We start from the raw sequence: 19,447 nt of genomic DNA, 5'->3' as shown, positions 1-19,447 counted from the left end.
AAATCTGCACATTCCACTAAACTGGAATAAAAAGACATTTATGTCTCTTTTTAATGTAAAATGGTATTTAAAGCAGTATTTGTCTTTTAAGTGAGCTTTTAAAGGAAAGGGGTAATTAAATAAACTGCAAGTGGACAAGTGCAGTCACAATTCAGATACACTATCTCTAACAACTAGAGCTTGGAGATCTGTTAAGAATTAGTTCTTGAGTCAAATAGGACCAACATGCAAAGTCTAAAAGTAAATTACAGTGTGAATCATACGTAGAAAATGATCAGAAAAGCCTCAATATGTTACCACTGAATTTCTAGTCCAAAATTCTCATCTGTGTAAATAAGTACAGGCTGCCTTGGGGACACTTGTACTTGACAAGGTTTTTGACAGACTGTAAGACTACCTTAAACTGTTGAAAAGCTTTATAAGATTGTAGTAGGATATAATTGATCCTTGAAAATTTTGGTTTTCTTGCTGGTTCTTTTCCCTTTGTATCCCATTGCCTTAAATTTGATTGGCAGATAAATAGGAAGCCACTGGGTATGGAAAGGATACATTAAGGATAGAGGCCTGGGTGTTTGCTGGATTTTTCTGTTTTTTAATGACAACTGGTTGTTCTACTACTATCCTTCCTTCTCTGAACTAGTCTTTCCTCTGCTGACCTTACAAGTCCACTAACATTTAGCACAAGAAAACAGAAGAAGTATAGAAGAATAAATTAACACATGTGAGAGGGAAACTAGATAATGTAGAAGGGCAAAAAGATGTTCAGTAACATAAAGCTAGGTCAGAACAGACATCATTTTAGGAATTAAAGTTGTAATTGTAAAGTGAAGTTGTAATTAATAGTCAAGAAGTCCTGACTTGCTATTGCTAAAAGAGATTTGATGAAATTAAATTAAAGCTACATGAAACAAGGAGGTAGAAGGGGCAAGGTAAAGGCAGGACCTTGCAAATAGCGTTTTTTCTGTCACTTGCACTTGTGTGCATAAATGTATAATCTGTACAGATACATACAATAATAAAAATGGGGTCTGGAAAAGGATGCTACGTTATAGCTACATTTTCAAGAACATCAGTTGGATAAATTAGTACTTTACTGAACTTTTACACATTGAGGAATAGATTTGACATGAGGTGTTACTGATACTGTAAAAACTGCTCACTTTTAGTCTAGGTAGAGCATAGTTGAAGAGTTAACGTGTCAGGCTCACTTCTTTATCAGGTGAGAAGTCATAGGTTTGTCACAGTAAAATCTGATTCATCGATTGACTCTTTAAGTTTATTAATTAAAATGGAAGTAACCACTCCTGTACAATGAAGTGAGAGAACAATTTTTTTCACTTGTTTACCCTTTATTTGGCCTGATGCCAATAAATTGGCAAACCATTATTAAAAGATAGTTCCAATGAACCACCTTTTAAACATACTTTTGATACACTTTATCTTTATTTCTACATCGTTTATAAATGTTCTTAATTGCTTAGTCTATTAACAGGGCTGTTTTCAGTAGACCAATTGCTGAGCTACAGTTATAAGAATACAGCCACAGCATTACTGGAGTTACAATATGCTACCACTTCACTTCAGGACTGGCATGTCAAAATGCTGGACACCTGCTATCCAGGCTATACATGTGAACCAAACAACCTAGATTTTGGTCTTTATTCCAAGAAATTTGGCATAACTGGGAAATAAAAACTATACCCAAATTCAAGTAAAAAAATCGTATTTCTCACAGAATTTTCTGTTGATTTAACTAATGTAAAATTAAGTTTTTAATAAAATTAATGAAACTATGCATGAAGTCATAAAATGTAGTAATACTATAAATTTTGAGAGAAAAAAGTATTTTCCAGAATTATTTACATTGGCCCACTATTTCTTCTTGCTTTAGCCAGCTTCATTGTGTTCTATTCTCCAGTGAATACCATTTATATTTAAAGGTGGTACCAGAAATAGACTAATAGATAGGCACAGAAAAGATGTAAAACTATTACTATGCTCATTAGTGTGTATGAGAAACTGTGCAATGGGTAAATAGCATGTACAAATTGCATTAAAAATGTCTTTACTTTGTCAAGCTTCTGCTAAAGTGAGACCTACAAGTTAGCTAGTACAACTCCTGTCCACATAATATCCATTCCTACTGGTTGCAGCCTACAAGGAATGCAGCCTTGTAACAATTTCAAGTTACTCTATGTACTTAAAGTTAGGCTTGCAAGATGAATTCCTCAAAGTTCCACTTAATACGTTATGAACTGATCTTAAGCATCTATGGCCCTAGCTATTTTCTTGCTTTCCTTAGTTTTCTGCTTTCTTTGGAAATTTTGTTTGATTTGTTTCCTTAAAAGACATCACTGCTTTTCAGTGCTGCTTGTATTATTATATGAATTTAATTTTTATATCCACCCCAGTTTTTCTCATTTTTTAAGATCAACATTATGGACATGTTTCCTCTCACCTGTGATATGATCTTCATTGTTTACATTACTAAACTTAGATAGAGTCAGAAACTGCTACCTCTCTTGCTACTATTACCTTACCAGGCACAAAAATTCCTTTTTGGGAAATGTTTCTGCAAAGGACAAGAGGAGTTTTTCACTTATCTTTGTCATACATACTCTTTTCCATTCCACTGATAAGTTACTTCCATTTTGTTGCCATGCAGTCCTTAAGTTGATGATGGGGTGAACTTCTCTCATGCATCACCAACACGTGCCAGTTTGAACAGAGGTAAAGATTTTGTTTTGTTTCTGGCAGGTATATTAGAGTAGCAGTCCTTCCATCCTCCACTGATATCAGCTGTCTATTCCGCACTAAAGTTCATCCTGCCATGGAAACCATTTTATTCAACGAGATATTCAGAGTAGCCATTTCTCAAGTAACACTGCTACAGAAGACACTGAGAGTAGATGTTTGTGCTGTCAGTAGAAGTCGTCGGGAAGAATGCTTGGTATGTGCTTTTATTTCTGGTGCTTTTTTGGCATGCATTTTTTTTATAGTGTCCCCTCTTATTTTGATGGTCAAGGCTGCTAAAATTCCACAGCACTTGGAGACAAAGTCTGCAGCATAACTTAGTTGTTGCTATAGTACCTAGAATATTGCCTTTCTCTGAAACTCCTACTACAGAATCTAATCCTGGATGGAAAGTGTTTTGATAATTCTAACACTACTTTAACCCTTCAATTACAATTTATATTCCATCTTTGCCATTGTATATGTAAAACCCCTAAAAACTTCAGTGCAACATTACTTTAATGCTAGGATTTAAAGTAAAAACTGAAGAAGAGCCACAGTTAAAAAAAAAAAAAAAAGAGCAAACTCTCATTTGTCACAACTTGTCACAAAGAACAAAATAAATGACATTTTGGTCATTATTTTGGATTATATGATGGACACCTTTTTGGTCTTTATGATCTGTTGAAATAAAAAGCATGACATTTATAGATCAGCCCATTGGAAGCTGTCACTTCAAATTTTGTTGTTAATTGTAGTCATCACCGAATCAGTGATGCTTCATTTACTTTCAAATTGCTTTTGCATGATCTGGTACAATTCTAGTCTATTTTTTCACCATGAGAGGGATTTTAGTAGCACAGTGAGATTTTTCAGTTACAACACACTGAAGAGATGCTGGAATCTGCTGGGGTTCATCGGCTCCAACTACTGTGAGACAGCCTCACTTTCAGAATGTAGAAGTTAACTTAATTCCTGGAGAACGTGTTGTTCTTTTTCAGTATGTAAGCATTTTCCTCTGAGGAAAGGGGAGAGCAACAGAACAAAGATGCAACCTCAGGCAGGATACAAAGGTGAAGAAAGGACTCAACAATAACAAAAATCCCCAGCGAAGACAAGGGTTATTTGCAAGATCAAATGGAAGAGTTGGGAGTACTATCCCCAGCAGAAAGCCTTGGACAACACAACCAGAGTCTTGGCAAGAGCTATGTGTGCTGTGGAGATAATATGCTTTGCCAAAGAACAGAGGAGTTTAATCTCCAAGGCACAGCCCAAACATGAGTACTTCAGAAGTTTTCCCAGAGTACCAACTCAGTGGATGTCAGTGCTTGTCCAAATGAAAGGGTTTCTTAATCTCTTTTACCGGCTTTCATCTCCTCTTCCCTGGTTAGAGCAAGCAAGGTCATCCATTATTTGCCATATGCATGATTTTTGTGGTGAGACAGGTGAAAAATCATGTGACACTGCCCCAGGAGCTGGTGCTGGACAGGTTTTCATTGCTGAATGCACTAGAGCAGGTGTGTGGTATGGGGTGGGCTCTGCATGTGGGGAGACATTTCTGCAGACTGAGATGGCAGAATAGACAATATGAAGGACATTTCTATGGACTTCTATTTGTCCATTTTAACTGGAACTGGAGGGAAATAGAAAACTGTACAGTTAAAAAAGGGAATTAAGGTTCACGTCAATTTTGTGCTGCCTGTTTTGTATGATGAGTACAGTAGAATGTTTTGTAGGAAACTGAACAAATTTAAATAATTTTCTTCTCTTTTCCTATTTTGTGCAGGCTGAGACTCAGATCAGCCTGGCAGATCTATCACTTTCTGATGAGACCTGCACTCTGTGGTACAACCTGTTGCCTTGCCAGCAGAGTCCTGGCAAAAAACCCAGGGAACAAAATGATGAATATATGTTTCTGTTAAGCAAGCAATCACAGTCATTGGACTCACTGGACTTGGTGAGCGACGTGTTGGCTATTACTGTGATAGCAAGAAAAACACCAGAGACTCCAGTTGTACCGTTGCATTGTAGTCATTTAAATGTGTAAACTTCCCTTCTCTGAAGGTCCAAGGCCCTGTTTTGCAGGCATTTTTGTCTAGGGTGACTTTGTGTGAGCAGGGCCTTTATGGGGCCTCAGATGGGAGTGGGGATATGGCAGATGCTTTTTACTGGATGCAATATTGCACTTCCAGTTTGAAACCTTGCAGCTGTATTTCTTTTTAGAAAGAATGTTATTTAAGAGCTTCCTTAAATGTGACATTGTCATATGCACACATTAAAAATTGCTATTTATTAACTATTTGAATCTGCATACTCAAAGCCATTGCATTGAACATGCTGTTTATGCAAAACATACTAACTCTTCTGGTTAAATAAGCTTTTCTGCTTTAATCCCTTCTTAAGAGAACTGCATAGAAAATGTAACTTTAAAGAGCACCCCTTTTTCACCTAAGAAAATTACAAGTATGAGAGGGAAGATGAGAAAAGACATTGAAGTATGATAGGAGTGTATTTGATTGCATTGTAATTTTAAAACCAATTGGTTTTTTATTGAGATTTGCTCTCTATAAAAGTAATCATATAATGTGCTATACAGTGGCAATTCAAACCCCTTAACCTTGTGATCTGGGAGTCATTGTTTCTGCTTACGTCAGGGAGCAGTGGGGTAATGCAGCTCTTCCAAGAGTTGTCATTTTCTTAGCTGTTATGTAACATTCAACTCTGATTTCATTGTTTTCCTTGTGAGCAGGATGCTGTGTCAGCTCTCCTGGAGAGGACATCTGCTGAGCTGGAAGCAGTAGAACAAGAGCTGGCTGAAGATGAGGAGAAGGAACAAGAGCAGAGGACCTCTGAGGAAGACTGGTAAAGACACTTTTCCTCCCTCACTGTTCATGTCTGAATGATTCAGCTCATTCTTCCTTTTCTTAGATAAACAAAAGGGCTGTACTTTTGGAGACCATAGACTCATAGAATGGTATGGGTTGGAAAGGATCTTTAAAGATCATCCAGTCTAATACTGCTGCAATGGGCAGGGACACCTTCCACTAGACTAGGTTGCTCAACACTCCATCCAACCTGGCCTTGAACATTTCCAAGGACAGGACATCTATAGCTCTTCTGGACAACCTGTTCCAGTGCCTCACCACCACTGGAATTGGAGTATCTTGTTCTCTTGTGTGGTCAATTCATTCACGTTCTTTTAGGTTTACAGTGTCTTGGCTGCTCTATGAACTCCTACTGCCAATGCTCCTCTGTTCCATGTACATCTTCCTGTGAAACCGCTTGAACTATGAAGCCACTGGAAGTGTAGCAAAATATCAAATATTATACTTGCATTAATTGGAACAGGCAGGCAGTAGAATTTGAAAAGAGACCTGCTGTCTGACAAAGTCAGTGTGGGTGTGCTTCCATTGATGGTCTTGTTTTTGAAGAAATTGTAAACTTTCCCAAGAAACAGATTTCTTGCTAAATTGCTATTTGAGTTCTGTTATTGTGCAATTTATTAGCTGCAGTGTAGAAGAAAATAGATGCTTTACTGGGGGAAGGGTGTAGTGGCTTTTTGTTTTATGAATTTATAACAAAAGTCCTTCAACATTATGAACATTACAGCTATTGAATATAGTGCAGTGCTGTCATAATGATCTTGAAGGTGAACTGTAGTAGTGCTTAATGGGTTTTGCTGGAGGCAGCAATGAAATGGGCCTTCACATCAACTTAGTGGAAGCATTTGGATGATTTCCCTGACAGGAAAATGCATGCCTTACACATGCATGTGTGCACATCTGAGCGTTCTGGTATCTTTCCTTGGTGAGCTTTTTCAGTTTCAAAATAAGCATGGGCTACTTCTGTTCATACAGGTTAGAGATGCTGGCAGAGGCCTCTGATGAAATTGTGGATGAAGAGGAAGATGGCCTCAAGCTGGAAGTAGAAGGTGACTGTAATGATGACATGGGGTTACTCATGGATGCACCAGAAATGAATGAAGACAAGAACAGAGAGAACAGTGATGAGGCCCAGGAAAGCCAGCAAGCTGCTGTAATTCTAACACTGGTGAATATCTTAAAATTCACATTCCTGCAGTATCTTACTGTGTCTAAAAATCTATTTCTGAGCAATTAATATAGAAGTCTGCTGCATCTATGCATTTACGATTTGATGTGGCCTTTGCTGTAGCACTTGTCAGTATGTACATGCAACAAAATTGGTGTAGTCACTGCTGAACTATGAAGAGGGCATTGGACAGACATGCTAAGCAGGACTTCTAAGTCCAGACAATTAACCAAGTCTCTCTATCTTCACTTTTTTTGTTGCATATGGAGAACATTCAAAATACAAGAGTAGTTCATTAGCTTCAGCTTGTGCCTGTTTAAAATATTTCTGCACATCTGTTTCATGGTTTCCTTTTCTTTTTTTCTGATCTGTCTGCTTAACAGGGAAAAACACATGACAAGGGTCAAGATCTTTAAACCAATGCAGGGATTTCTTTTTTTTTTTTTCCCCATGTTCTTGGTAACTGTTGTTTTTTCAATTATATTCCACTTTCAGTAAATGTTTAGTAAACATATCCCTGATGCAGTAGCACACTCTAAGAAATAACATTTTTAGAATCTTTCTGCATCTTAATAAAAACACTGTTGCATGTTAAATCCACAAGTTCTATAAAATAGCAGAGGTAAAAAGACACAAAGAGTGACATCTCTTTCCTTCAACTTGGTGACAATACAAAAGTTTACCATCTCAGTGGACTTGCTGGAAACTGTAATTAACTTCCAATTAATGTGGCAAGATGCCAAATGAGCTAAGGCTGTGGTATTAAAAGGACTGACAGTCTGCTGGGTAGCAAGTGAGTATAGATCAAAGCCCTAACTCGGCAAGGGGAGACAGCAAGGACGACATGTGAAGGTCAGACACACACACAACTGCTTTGCTAAGCCTGGGCTGGGTGGACCCAGACAATGAGTGAAAGACAGCAGACTGCACTGCAGAGCCAGCCACAGCATACATCTCTGTATGCCACAAGCTCTCAGGGTTGCTGGTTGTGCTATTTAGGTCACTGTATTTATCACCTGCACTGTGAAAACCATAAACCTCATTAAATTACCCAAGCTGAAGAAAAAGCCCCAGTGCACATCAGTAATATTGGATGTTCCAGCTGCTGCAGAGCTTTGTCTGGCCCAGCAGCCAGGATGATTGCAGCATGGAAATAAGCACAGGCTGTGCCACCCACGGGGATGGGAGCACTTGAGGCTCCCTCTAGCACATGTAGGACAACTCTAGTAGGCAGCAGGTTGTGTTGAGGGACAGCAGCCAGCAGTGTCTTTTCCCTGGGTTCACAAGGCTGGTTAAGCTCTGGAGATCGCCATAAAGCAGCCCTGCTGCTGAGGTTTGTTTGAGGATGTATGGCAGTATGTCTGGAAGGACCTGGGCAGTGTAACTTTCCCAGCTGCCCCCCTTTCAATGTGCACAGGCACCATCTCTGGCATGGCAGAACCTTGCTCTTCTGCAAATGCCAAACAAAGTAAATATAAATGTGCAATAATCATAATGTCTGCAAATGGCAAAGCAAAACATTTCTTGCACTGTGTTTGCATCAAACCATCTGCCAAGCAGCAATGGCCTTTCTGCAAAAGCTTCAGCTTTACTGGCTACAAAGAGTACCTTCAAAGCCTCTCCACACACTCTTAAGCCTCTTGGGAATTTTGTATTTCTTTACTTAGCATAGCTTCTCTCTAAATGCACAGTGCTTTTTGCCGCTAGTCTTTTTCCATCTACTGCAAGGTAAGGAGAATGCTTGTAAAATCTGAAGGCCCAAAAACTATGTAGGGCCATGTATCTGATTATAGTAAGTCTTATACAATAAATTCCTTTTCACAGGTTGATAAAGAGACTAACACTGAGGAATCAGTTAACGAGAACACAGCAGTCCGGCCCAAGGACAGGGGCAGCTGGAGCTCCAGACAGCGTCCCTTTGTCAGGAACAGCATGATCGTGCGCTCCCAAACCTTCTCACCGGGCGAGCGGAACCAATACATCTGCAGGGTAAGAGGAAAAACACTTGGAAAGAAGAGCTATTAACCAAAGAGTCATTTAACTTCTTGGGAATGAAGCATTAATGACACTGAGTCCTGTACCAATTTTCCTTGTGAGAGGCAGAGCCTGTGCTTTCTCTAGAGTCTTACCCTATCTGAGCTGATGCATAGTAGAATTGACTTTCAGCAGAGTTGCATACTCTTGCAAAACACCTCAACTAGGGCAAAAATACATCCTATTGGAGAGAAATAACATAGATGCCTTTGCTAGCTGTCTGCAAAAACTGTTTCCCTGCATGTCAGCAACTCCACGGTCTTGCAGCAAAACAATTTGTTACAACATGAAATAGAATTCACTGTAAAATGCCATTGCATTACCATATTTTAATAATGCAACCATTTAAGGGTAACAGTGTGGAAAGAGCTCAGTCATCAATTTTAAATCTCACTTTGTATCTCAACTGGTTTTAAACCTAGGCAGCCCAAATCCTGCTGTAATTGCATCTTTGAAGGATGTGCAAGCACTGCCTCGGGGCTGGGTTTTAAACATAGCTTTGGCAGCTAAGTTCTCCAGTCTCTCTAGATCTATGGTAGCATGGAAAAAGAAAAACAGATTTAAATTGTGAGTCTTGCTGCTACTAAACTAACTATGAAAATCATGTGTTTAAAGATTTAAGTGTGGACTACCACTCTATAGATTTTCATCACAGATACCCTAGAAAATAAAGTTTATTTTGATCTTTAGTTTCCACTGGTTACTCATAGGAGTACATCCTTTTTTTAAAAAAAAGTAATACTTACGCTTTAATTCCTGAGTTTAGTTAGAGGCATTTGCCTTATTCATTTGGGAACATTAAAGTTCATCACTTCTCTGTGATTCTCATTGGCCTAAATCTTTAGTCAATACCTAGGTACTTAAATAACTATTCCATGTACCCTCCAGAATGAAATACAGCAGATTATTTTCTAGCAATCTTTACATAATTTGGCTAGATTTTTGGCTGAATTCAGAAGCTAGCCTTCTTAATTCCTGTCCTGGAACTTAATTCCTAAATAGAAATTAGGTAGTATTGGTGAAAAAATATCACCTTAGCCTGCTGCCTATGTAGGTCTTCAACAGGAAGTAAAACTAGTTGCTTTAGTAGTTTAGTTAGTGTAAACTTCTGTGGTTTTTGCATCTGGAAAAGTATTGGGCTTTCGTGGCTTTGAACATTGCTACATACCTGCTGCCAAGAGCCAGAATCAAAAAAGCCTTACCTTTAATAAACCATTCTGTTTCTCATTGTGTATGGTATTGCCTGGAAGCAAAGTACTCTGTGAAACAAACATGTTTGCAGATATATCTTTTGCAGTGTCAGAAAGACTTGTTGCCCACTGCTGGGTCCTCCAGAGTGGGCACTGTAGCTGCATCCAAATTCACAAGGAGGGCTGAAGAGCTGGGGTCTCTCCAGCCCCAGTCCCCAGCTTGCACCACAGGCATATCCAGCCTTCCTTGCATTATGGTGCTGGATGAAAGTGCCTGTTGGATACACCCTGGTGAAGTGCCAGCTGCTCTCTAATCAGAAGAGATGGCCTGGCTTTAAGAGAGCACCTGTGATGTTAGAGAAAACAGATGTTTGAGGCCTAATGGACAGAACCAAAGTCTGTTGGTGCTTTGGAAGATGTCCCTTGAAAAGTGCCTAAAGAACATTAGTGATGATGGCTGCCTCTCTGTATCAAGGAGTGAGTTCCCAGTAGTGGCTCATGGTGAAAAGACAGATTTGTCTCTCAAGAGGTGTACTTTGTATTTCAAGTGGTTATATTTCTGACCCTCAGCTCCCAGTCAGCCCTGTGTAACACACTTTAGGGCCCTGGCTTTGCTTACTGAAATATTAGCAGAATTATTCCTTTTTTTTGTCCTTTCCTGAAGAGGTGAAATACATATTCTGCAGAGAGATACTTCTGACCACCTGTTGATGCTGATGCACCTAACAGTCATTCTGCACTAATGTGTATGAAATAATGCTAAAGTTATGAAGAAGCTACTGCCAAGCTGTCGCATATAATTTTAAGAAGCAGGAAGTGCTTCTGAAGGAAGCTGTAGGCACACCTTTGCTTGTTTCAATTAATAACAATACAAAAACACTGCTTGTTGGACAGGTACATATCTACAATAATTTACCTTCCCTGTAGTAAATTTGTTAAAAGCCTACCCCAAGTAAGTGAAATCCATAGTTTGTATCTGCAGGCAGACAATCATTTGACAGGACATAATAACCATAGTTACCTTCCTTGCATTCCTAAAGAGTCTTACTACTCATTCAGTAAGATCAATGGTTGTTGTGGTGTAGGGTTATAATTTTAGAGTAGATGCTTATTCCAGTTGCAAACTTGTTAACTTTGTTCCAAGAATATAATCTACACGTATATAAATGCTGAGGTTCCCTGACTAGTTCTACCAGTGCAGGTCTATTTGCAAATGAAGGTGCTTTATATTTGTTTGTTATGTTCATTTTGGCAGTTGAATCGCAGCGACAGTGACAGCTCCACCCTAGCCAAGAAATCTCTCTTTGTGAGAAACGCCACAGAACGACGGAGCCTGAGAGTTAAACGGGTAAGTGCTATGTTACCTGGACAAAATGAAGTATGGGGACGCTGAAAATATCAAATGACAAAAAGGGTACACTTTATTTCAAGTATTTCAGTGAAAGCAACAGAAGTACCACAATTCTCTCCTGTAGTTTCATGTTGAAATATCAACATAGTGGTCTCAGTCCAATGTCACCTCCCCTCCAACAAAGTCTGTGTTGTTATAGTCACGGCTGAAGCCAGCAGCAAGACACTGATGCTCAGCATCATGGCATTTCTTGTTGAATTTGAGCTTATTGTTGAACTTGAGTTACTGTCAAAGGGATCCGGGTTAAAGAACGTGAGTATTATGAAGTGACACAAGATGGCCTGTGCTGCACAAAAGTCAACACCAGCAATGTACATCTTGAGAAAATTTAGGTTAAGATTTCAAGGATTTAGATGTCCTTTTAAAGGGAATTTACTCTCCACCAAAAGTATTCGAGTAGCAAAAGGATTGAGGGACAAGAGAGTAAGATTCTCTTGCATGAAATTCATTCTTAGATGAATTTAGAGAGTTATATTTTAATCTTAATTGTAACTAGAAAAATAGTCCTTTGGAAGCCTTGTTACCAAGTAGCAGGATACATTTTGCGTAAGAAAGAAAAGTCTGGGATTACTGAATAGTCTGAGATGGCTTCTCCTGCCTGACTTACTCATGTAAAAAGACACTGTGAAAGGACAGTAAATAATGTGAAATATGCTGAAGAAGTGCATGTTTATAGAGTTTGTAACATTATGTGTTTAGCTAGGCCTTGAAAAAGCAAATATTTACAAAAATAAATAATGTAGTTGAAATCTGTGGGGAGTTCTGTGTAGTGTTGTGCCTCCCAGCAGTGTCATCCCAGGGATCAGAGTGGGTTTTTTCTTTTTAACCTGTAAATATATCATTGTGCACTTTGTTGGAGCATTTATTTTTAGCTAGTAACTAAAAAATATTCCAGGATAAGTGAATTTTTTGACTTCAGAAGAAGTGACTGGTAAACCCCTCCTCCCCCAAAATATCTGAGCTTTTCTGCCTGCAGTATGTAAAACTCTCCAGCAGCCTGTGTAGGTATTAATTTTTCCTGTTCTGTCTCCCAAACGACCCAGCCTGTTTGCCAGCCGATGATGCGAAGAGCCGCGCAGGAGTGCCCTGGCCGCACCTCCCTGGACCTGGAGCTGGACCTGCAGGCCTCACGCACGAGACAGAACCGTCTGAACGATGAGCTCCAGGCCTTGAGGGACCTTAAACAAAAGCTCGAGGAAATGAAAGGTAGAGGAGAGGCAGACCTTCCTCTGTGTGTGCTAGAGGATGAACGTTTCCAGAAACTCTTGAAACAAGCTGAAAAACAGGTATGAGCAGCATTCGCATATGTGTGAGTAAATATGCCCCTACCTTTGCTAAAAATTTGTTAAAGAAGTTGGTCAATGATGTTAAAAGGTTTTTACAGAAGCTCATATTTGACTAATTACCTCTCTGAATCACATAGTGTTAACTGTTTCTTTTATTGATCAATACTACAACATTAAGCATAGAATTTGAGGTAACATTTTCCTAGTGCCCGCTAAATATTTCACTAAGTCACATTAGAAACTCTATTTTTTTGGAGTAATAGTTATGGCTGGTGTAGTAAAATAGCATTTACTTAAAAGTTAGTTTAGAATTCTCACATCCCAGCCATGCTTTTACAGACTTAGATGTGCTTTCAGCCCCTCAGCATTGACTGCTTTGCAGTCTGCACAGAACTTGTAGTCTGCACAAAAGATTCTCATAGAAGAATAACCTGTAGAAGGAGCAATTACCACTACTTAGAGTGATAGGGGCATGGGGAAAAGGCAGTGGCTTATTTCTTCATGCAGGACATACTTGTTCTAGTTTTGGCAAAGGAACGCCAAATTCTGTTCTCTACGTGGTGGTCTCTCAAATGGTTCTAGTATATATGCACTGCCATAAGGTAGTGGTGTGCCCCCACGTGATTAAAAGACAAGAAACAGGATAGAAGAATGAGATGCAACAGTGAGAAGTCAGGATATGGAAAATTCCAACAAAATACGTTACTAAGTTAGATGTTGTGGGGTTTCTATTATGTTTTTGGGAGTTTGTGTGGTTTTTTAAATTATTAGGGAGATCATCATCTGGAACAGGGCCTTGGAGAGGTGGTTGGAGGAGTTAAAAACCCAACCAAGCAAAAAAAGCAAAACATACCAAACCAACCAGCATAGTTGGAGGTATTCTAAACCTAACTGGTCAAGACCCTGACTACTCAACTCTGGCATCACCTACTGTGAGCAGGAGGTTGGAGTAGTGACCTTCTGGAGCCCCCTTCTCATCCAAGGCAGTCAATGTACATCCGTTTTCAATGAGGGGAGGTTGTGAGTGACAGCCAGGAGGGATCTGTGCTCCTCAGCTCTTGATGGTTGATTGAGACTAGTGTTTTGATACACCAGGTTATTCAGAGTAGTAGAAATGGAAAGTTTTAACAAGGTGCATAGGCCCTTCTCATACCTAAGCAGTAGTTGTTGGCTTTGTTGTTTGGGTTTTTTTAAAGCTAAACATCAGCAAATAGCCTTGAGTGAGTAGAAGAGGAAAGGATGATCCTAATATTTACATTTACAAAGCTGAGCTCTGAATTAAATGTTAAGAATGAGATACTCCACATATAAGAGACAAAAACATCACAGGATCAGCAGATGTCAAAAAGCAAGTAAGACAGGAACTGCTAAGAAAAATACTTGGAACAAAACATATCATTGCTTTAAGAGCTAAATAATATTATGCTTGTACATAAACATAGTTCATTTTTGGTTTCCCTTTTCAAAGTGGATGATAAAACTACAGAGGGTCAACAAGGATAGTCAAGGGAGGGAACAACTTCAATGTTAGGAACAGCTCAGTAGCTACAACTGAAGTCCATACAACCATGAGTGAGGTGGAGGAGAGCAATTAATCATGGTCTTGTATTCTCCAAGAAGTAGGAAATTGAACAGATGGCAGGTTAAATGCAAGCAAACATAGTATGACATTCAGAAACTGTAAAAATATTTTCAATGAAACATTGAGTGTTGCAAGTTTACATAGGTTCAAAAATTATGAATTTATTGATTTTCTAAATTCGTGGTAGAAAAATGCATGTAATGACACCACATATTTCAAGAAGTCCTTGACTGATACATTAGGAAATACAACTTTTTCCCAGCATGTTCTCCCAATTCTCCATTTATGTCCTGTTGTGTCTTTTGGTCCCTCTTTTGGCATCTGCTCTTGGTTATAGTTAGTGGAGTACTAAAATGACTATAAAACACTACCAGAGTTTAGGGTGAACATTGATAAGTGTTCTGAAAAATGTTGGGCAAAATGGAGGAAGATAGTGTAGAGTTTAAACTTAGTGTAACTGTGTTGGTTTTTACCATGTGAATTCATTATGTGAATTTGATCTAAATTTTAACCCATAAAAATAGTAGCTTAAAGGAAAGAAGCATAGCTAAATTTATGTAGAAGTACATAGTTTACATCTAATGCTGGATTCAGAATAGAAATTATAATTTCCAAGTGTTTAATTTAAAACTACTCCCATTCTAAAGCTATTCTCTCTAGAACAGAGTATGCCTCTGCAACACTTCATATTATGAATCCTTTGGATTCGTGCTTTATTTCAGCTGACTCTTCCAAGGCAAGAGATAGGTTTGTCACATTTTGTATGGCTGGTGTCAGTGATCAACACCATTACACACACTCTGGTGAGGAATAAGGGTAATAATAGACATTCCTAAAATATATGCAAACAGTAGCACAGCATTCAAGTCCTCCTTCCGAAGGTAAAAGTCAGAACAATGATCACAGTCAGTCCACCTCTTTGAGGAGTGCTTACAAAGTTTCTAGAAGTATTTCTACTCTTAAAATCATTGCAGCCTTCCCCTGCAGAGCGAAACAACCCTGAGAGCACTGTACTGTGTTGTCAGTGTTTCCCCTTGGGTTAGCAAAACACAGCAGCCTAGAGAACATTGCCATAGATTATTTCTTAGATCCTGCAGGCATTATAATGGCACAGACTAATGCAGCAGCTGGAAATGCCAGAGAAATTGAGAGAGTCTCAAGTGAAAAATGAAACTACAGATGTGGGGGGTGTTGAAAATCAGTGGCTGCTTGCTAGCACACAGTTACTCTGCTTGAAGCCAAATCCACAGACTCCATACCTTCCCTCCCATTCCTTCCACACCTCCCTAAATGCAGCAAGTATACAATGCCCACTAATACCTGCAGATCAGAAAACAGAGATCATTCTGTGCACCAGAAACATTTTCTCATTTAGATTGTATGTTTGTGAGAAATCACACAGTATTTCAAAGTTTGAGTTTAGTCAAACAAGTAAGTTTCAGACACCTAGTATCCTCTGAAGTACCACTGCTGTTTATATCCAAAAAAGATTCCTGTAAATATCTTCTTTATTTATTTTTAGTACATCATTTATGTTAATATAATATGTAATTATGTATGTATTACCAATAAGTATGTCCTTGTCCCAGTGATTTGGTGTTTAGCACAGTTACTTTTCCTTTAGATTCAGTTTTTTCTTTACCAAACCCACAGAAGAACAAGACAGGAAATAGAGTTTCAGCTCTAATTTTGATCATGTTTCTTCTTTGTCGTCTTAAACTACCTTAAACTTAAGCTAAGCCCAGATGGAGAGATTCCTATCTGACCTATATTTGCTAGATAAGTGTCATGAATGAGTGTTTTAAGGTCACTTAAAGAATCTGAGATCACAGTGTTGCCAGGTTGGGGGGGTACATCACCACAAAATGTGCCAGATTTTGGGACTTATTGAATGTCTGGCCATTGTGTTAGTGTGATTTTCTGTATTTTATGTAAAGCACTGAAGAAACATGATGTAAGTATAAGCTTGGTCATGTACATACCTTCTCATATGCATATTCCTAGAGACATTGGGCTGAAATCCAGATTTCCCTTAGAGCATCCTGAAAAAATAAATGGATTCAAAAATGAGAAAGGGATACATGGTAATAGAGAGTATGAAAACAAGTCATCTATGCTCTTAAACCTGAAATGCAGTAATCACAAGAATCTCATGTATAGTTAGAGAAAGGTTAAAATTAGAAAATTTTGAAATATTGTATGTTTACTGCTTTGATGATAAACATTAATTAGGGGAGCTGGTAAAACGTGGCCAGTGACATACATAAGATTAATTAAAACATTACCAGTTGTAGATTGCAAATTTATGTTCAAAGAAAACAATATTTATAGATTAACTTCATTCAAAAATCATAGCTATTTTGGGGCTGGGGACTGAAGAAGTTACCAGCAGTACAAGCTGGCTGGATTTTGACTGAGTTTTTGAAAGGGTGGTGCTCTTTCATGTAAAACACTTTCATACAGAAACCAGAGTGTGTTTCAACAGACAGAGGGTACCACTATCCTGCTGTGAGCAGCTTTCTTATAACTACCCAGTATGAAACTGATAGTATGCACTATCTCTTTTGAATTAGTTGGTTTTGTTGTTTAGGAGTCTACTGCATTGAATTCAGAACTGGGATGTGAACTTCTAAGTCACAAATTAGCTTTGAAGATTGCTGTTTCAGGCTTGCAAATGTATTTTAATTTGAGGTAATGAACAGTATTTTCAAATCTCTAAAGAATCAAAAATTAAACTCTCTACAACTTTATAGTTGTTCAAGAATGTGAACTGCTTCTACTGAATTTTTGACTGGCTGACAAAATTCAAAATACCATAATAATATTTGTCTGACAGCCTCTACAATCTAGAAATAAAAATACTGCTCACACCATGCACCCCACATGTGATGTGGGTGACAGTGCATTTGTTACAGAACTCACCTGTGTATGAACTGGGGTCATTTATCTAAGAATTTAAGGTGACTGCCCACCTAAAAGGAGTTACTGTTCAAATTATTGGATATTCAGAAACCCTTGATAAAGACTTGAAAGCCAAAGCACAGCTATTAATAGCAGTCTTGTTGCTAACAAAAGTTCATGTTCCTTGCTTAACATGGTCAACAAAACCTGAAAGTGTATTTTGAGATCACACCTTCCCTATTTTTTTCTGTCACTTTAGAATAGGTACAGGCAACTTTCCTGAGAGCTTTTGTCAGGAAATAAAAGTATTTTATATGGGAAAAGAATCAGTGGCTCTTAGTTCTAAAAAGATACTTGGATAGACAAGGTGTGTTCATAGAAATTTAGGTATTGTCTAACTACAGCCCGAAGAAATAACAGCATTTACAAAACCTAGTAGCCACCTGTGATGGCAGTGATTAAAAGCCCCATTAGCTTATTTTGCAGCCATGGCTTAGGCTTGTGATGTCAGTCTTTTATCTTGCTGACCTTTTATATAGAAATTACCATACATTCATTTAGGCTGGAAAAGACCTTTAATATAATTGAGCCCAACAGTAAACCTGACACTGCTAAGTGTTTTGTTTGACACAGATGTATCTCTCACTTCTTTGAAATGAGTAGTTGTTCATTACCAGCAAAATACAGTTGTTTTTCTTGATACAGGCTGAACAGTCAAAAGAAGAGCAGAAACAAGGTTTAAGTGCTGAGAAATTGATGAGGAAAGCTTCTAAGGATGTGTGCCGGCTTCGGGAGCAGAGTCAGAAAGTGCCACTGCAGGTGCAGTCATTCAGGTATGGCCTGTTCTGCTTTTCATGCTTTTTAATGTAGTGAAGTAACAAACTGTTTCTAGGTATAAGCAGACATGTTCTGTAGGATTAGTAAAATTCCACCTGGCTTTGACTTGGCAGAAACATCATAGATTTCTAACACATCTCTAAGGTGGAGTTTCAGAGAGCCAAGCCTCGGTGACCTGCTCGGCTTCTTTGGTGGTGAGGAAGCTGAGTGTCAGAGCCCTGTGAGACACCTGCTGTGGCAGGTGTGTGTGTGGCTCTTGCTGTAGCTCACCTTACCCACTGCAGGTTGACAGTGGGCTTTGAGTCATGGGAGCTCTTCCAGTGATGGCAAGGGCCTGAAACCAATAGTCACTCAAGGAGAAGTAGGACAGGATACCACTCATTAACCACTACCTGTGCCTTGCTCAAGACTTAGTATTGAAAGATCTTGAATCCCTCCTCTGATTTGTTTCCCTTTTTCTTTTGGTTGTGAAGCAATTAATGAAGTGTTCTTGCTTAGCATAAGCCAGAATGAACACTATTCTATCTTAAACCTTAATTCTAAATTCCTAAAAGACTGGCCAGTAAGTGGAAAGGCTTGCAGCCTGGAGGCCACCCTTCTATATAAAAATAAATATACATCTATTGATTGAAAAATACAGCACTTGCTCTTGCACATAGAAACAGTACTGCAAGTTAATTTGTTTTGTTTTGTCAGTTAATACACATTTTAAAATTTGAATTTTGGATTCCTTTATAGGAAATTTAAGTCAGCTGCTAATAAATGTGAGGGGGTTTTTTTTAACTATCTTTTGTGAGCAGCTGAAGTAATCCATAAGCAAATGAGGCAGTATGTATTGCAAACCACAGCTGTAAGTGATGCAGAATTAAAGCCAGAGGGAGGAAAGGGGTTCCTCAGCTAAGACATGTTACAGCTGAGTTATTGATCTTCAGTTTGAAATGCAGAGCATCCTGAAGATTTCACTTTTTGTGCATGTCTTGAAGAAAAGGTTTTGGTCAGTGCTGGTCATTTAACTGTCATCACAGACAGACTACTGCCTAAATCTACAGGAGTGTGTAAAGTGCCTAAAACCTCATTCCCCTGCAAGAAGGGTATCAAAAGGCTCCAATTTCCTTTATTTTCTAGTCACCCACACAATTAGGAAGAGAAAGCCAGTTGAGGTCGATTTTGCTCTGAGCTACGGTTTTTCATGGGAACTCAAGCTTCACCAGAGGAAAACATGGTTTAGTCTTCTGGATAAATACTTACCTCTGGAGGCTGAATTGTACATGCCCTGCTAGTTGGACTTGTTACAGTGCTGTGGCCTCAGACTAATCACAGAGGGACATTTTTAAAGCTCTCAAGAGGTATGACTCTTCTGAGCTTTTATTTTTAAGCCCCCAATACTTCTCTTTGCTTTCTAGCCTGCTGCTAGGCAAGCCTG

The 19,447-nt window shown here is 38.8% G+C and overlaps 1 protein-coding gene and 1 long non-coding RNA gene across 2 annotated transcripts in view; one reads left to right on the top strand and one right to left on the bottom strand.

Moving 5' to 3' along the window:
• Nucleotides 1–19,447, bottom strand: part of LOC310909917 — an 83,499-nt gene that overhangs the window by 24,171 nt on the left and 39,881 nt on the right. The window contains exon 2 of the long non-coding RNA XR_014590208.1: nt 16,269–16,328. This is a non-coding gene — a long non-coding RNA (uncharacterized lncRNA). The remainder of the gene's footprint in view (nt 1–16,268; nt 16,329–19,447) is intronic.
• Nucleotides 1–19,447, top strand: part of WWC2 (WW and C2 domain containing 2) — a 92,673-nt gene that overhangs the window by 70,047 nt on the left and 3,179 nt on the right. Inside the window, exons 15-22 of the mRNA XM_083862253.1 lie at nt 2,758–2,950; nt 4,520–4,690; nt 5,483–5,595; nt 6,591–6,783; nt 8,608–8,772; nt 11,263–11,355; nt 12,462–12,704; nt 17,893–18,020. Of these exons, the coding sequence (XP_083718379.1) occupies nt 2,758–2,950; nt 4,520–4,690; nt 5,483–5,595; nt 6,591–6,783; nt 8,608–8,772; nt 11,263–11,355; nt 12,462–12,704; nt 17,893–18,020 (1,299 nt within the window). The remainder of the gene's footprint in view (nt 1–2,757; nt 2,951–4,519; nt 4,691–5,482; nt 5,596–6,590; nt 6,784–8,607; nt 8,773–11,262; nt 11,356–12,461; nt 12,705–17,892; nt 18,021–19,447) is intronic.

The sequence above is a fragment of the Zosterops lateralis genome, assembly GCF_965231275.1.
Source record: "Zosterops lateralis genome assembly, chromosome: 5".
Taxonomy (NCBI): Eukaryota; Metazoa; Chordata; class Aves; order Passeriformes; family Zosteropidae; genus Zosterops; species Zosterops lateralis.
The sequence above is the reverse complement of the archived record's forward strand: the minus strand, read 5'-3'. Positions and strand labels throughout refer to the sequence as shown.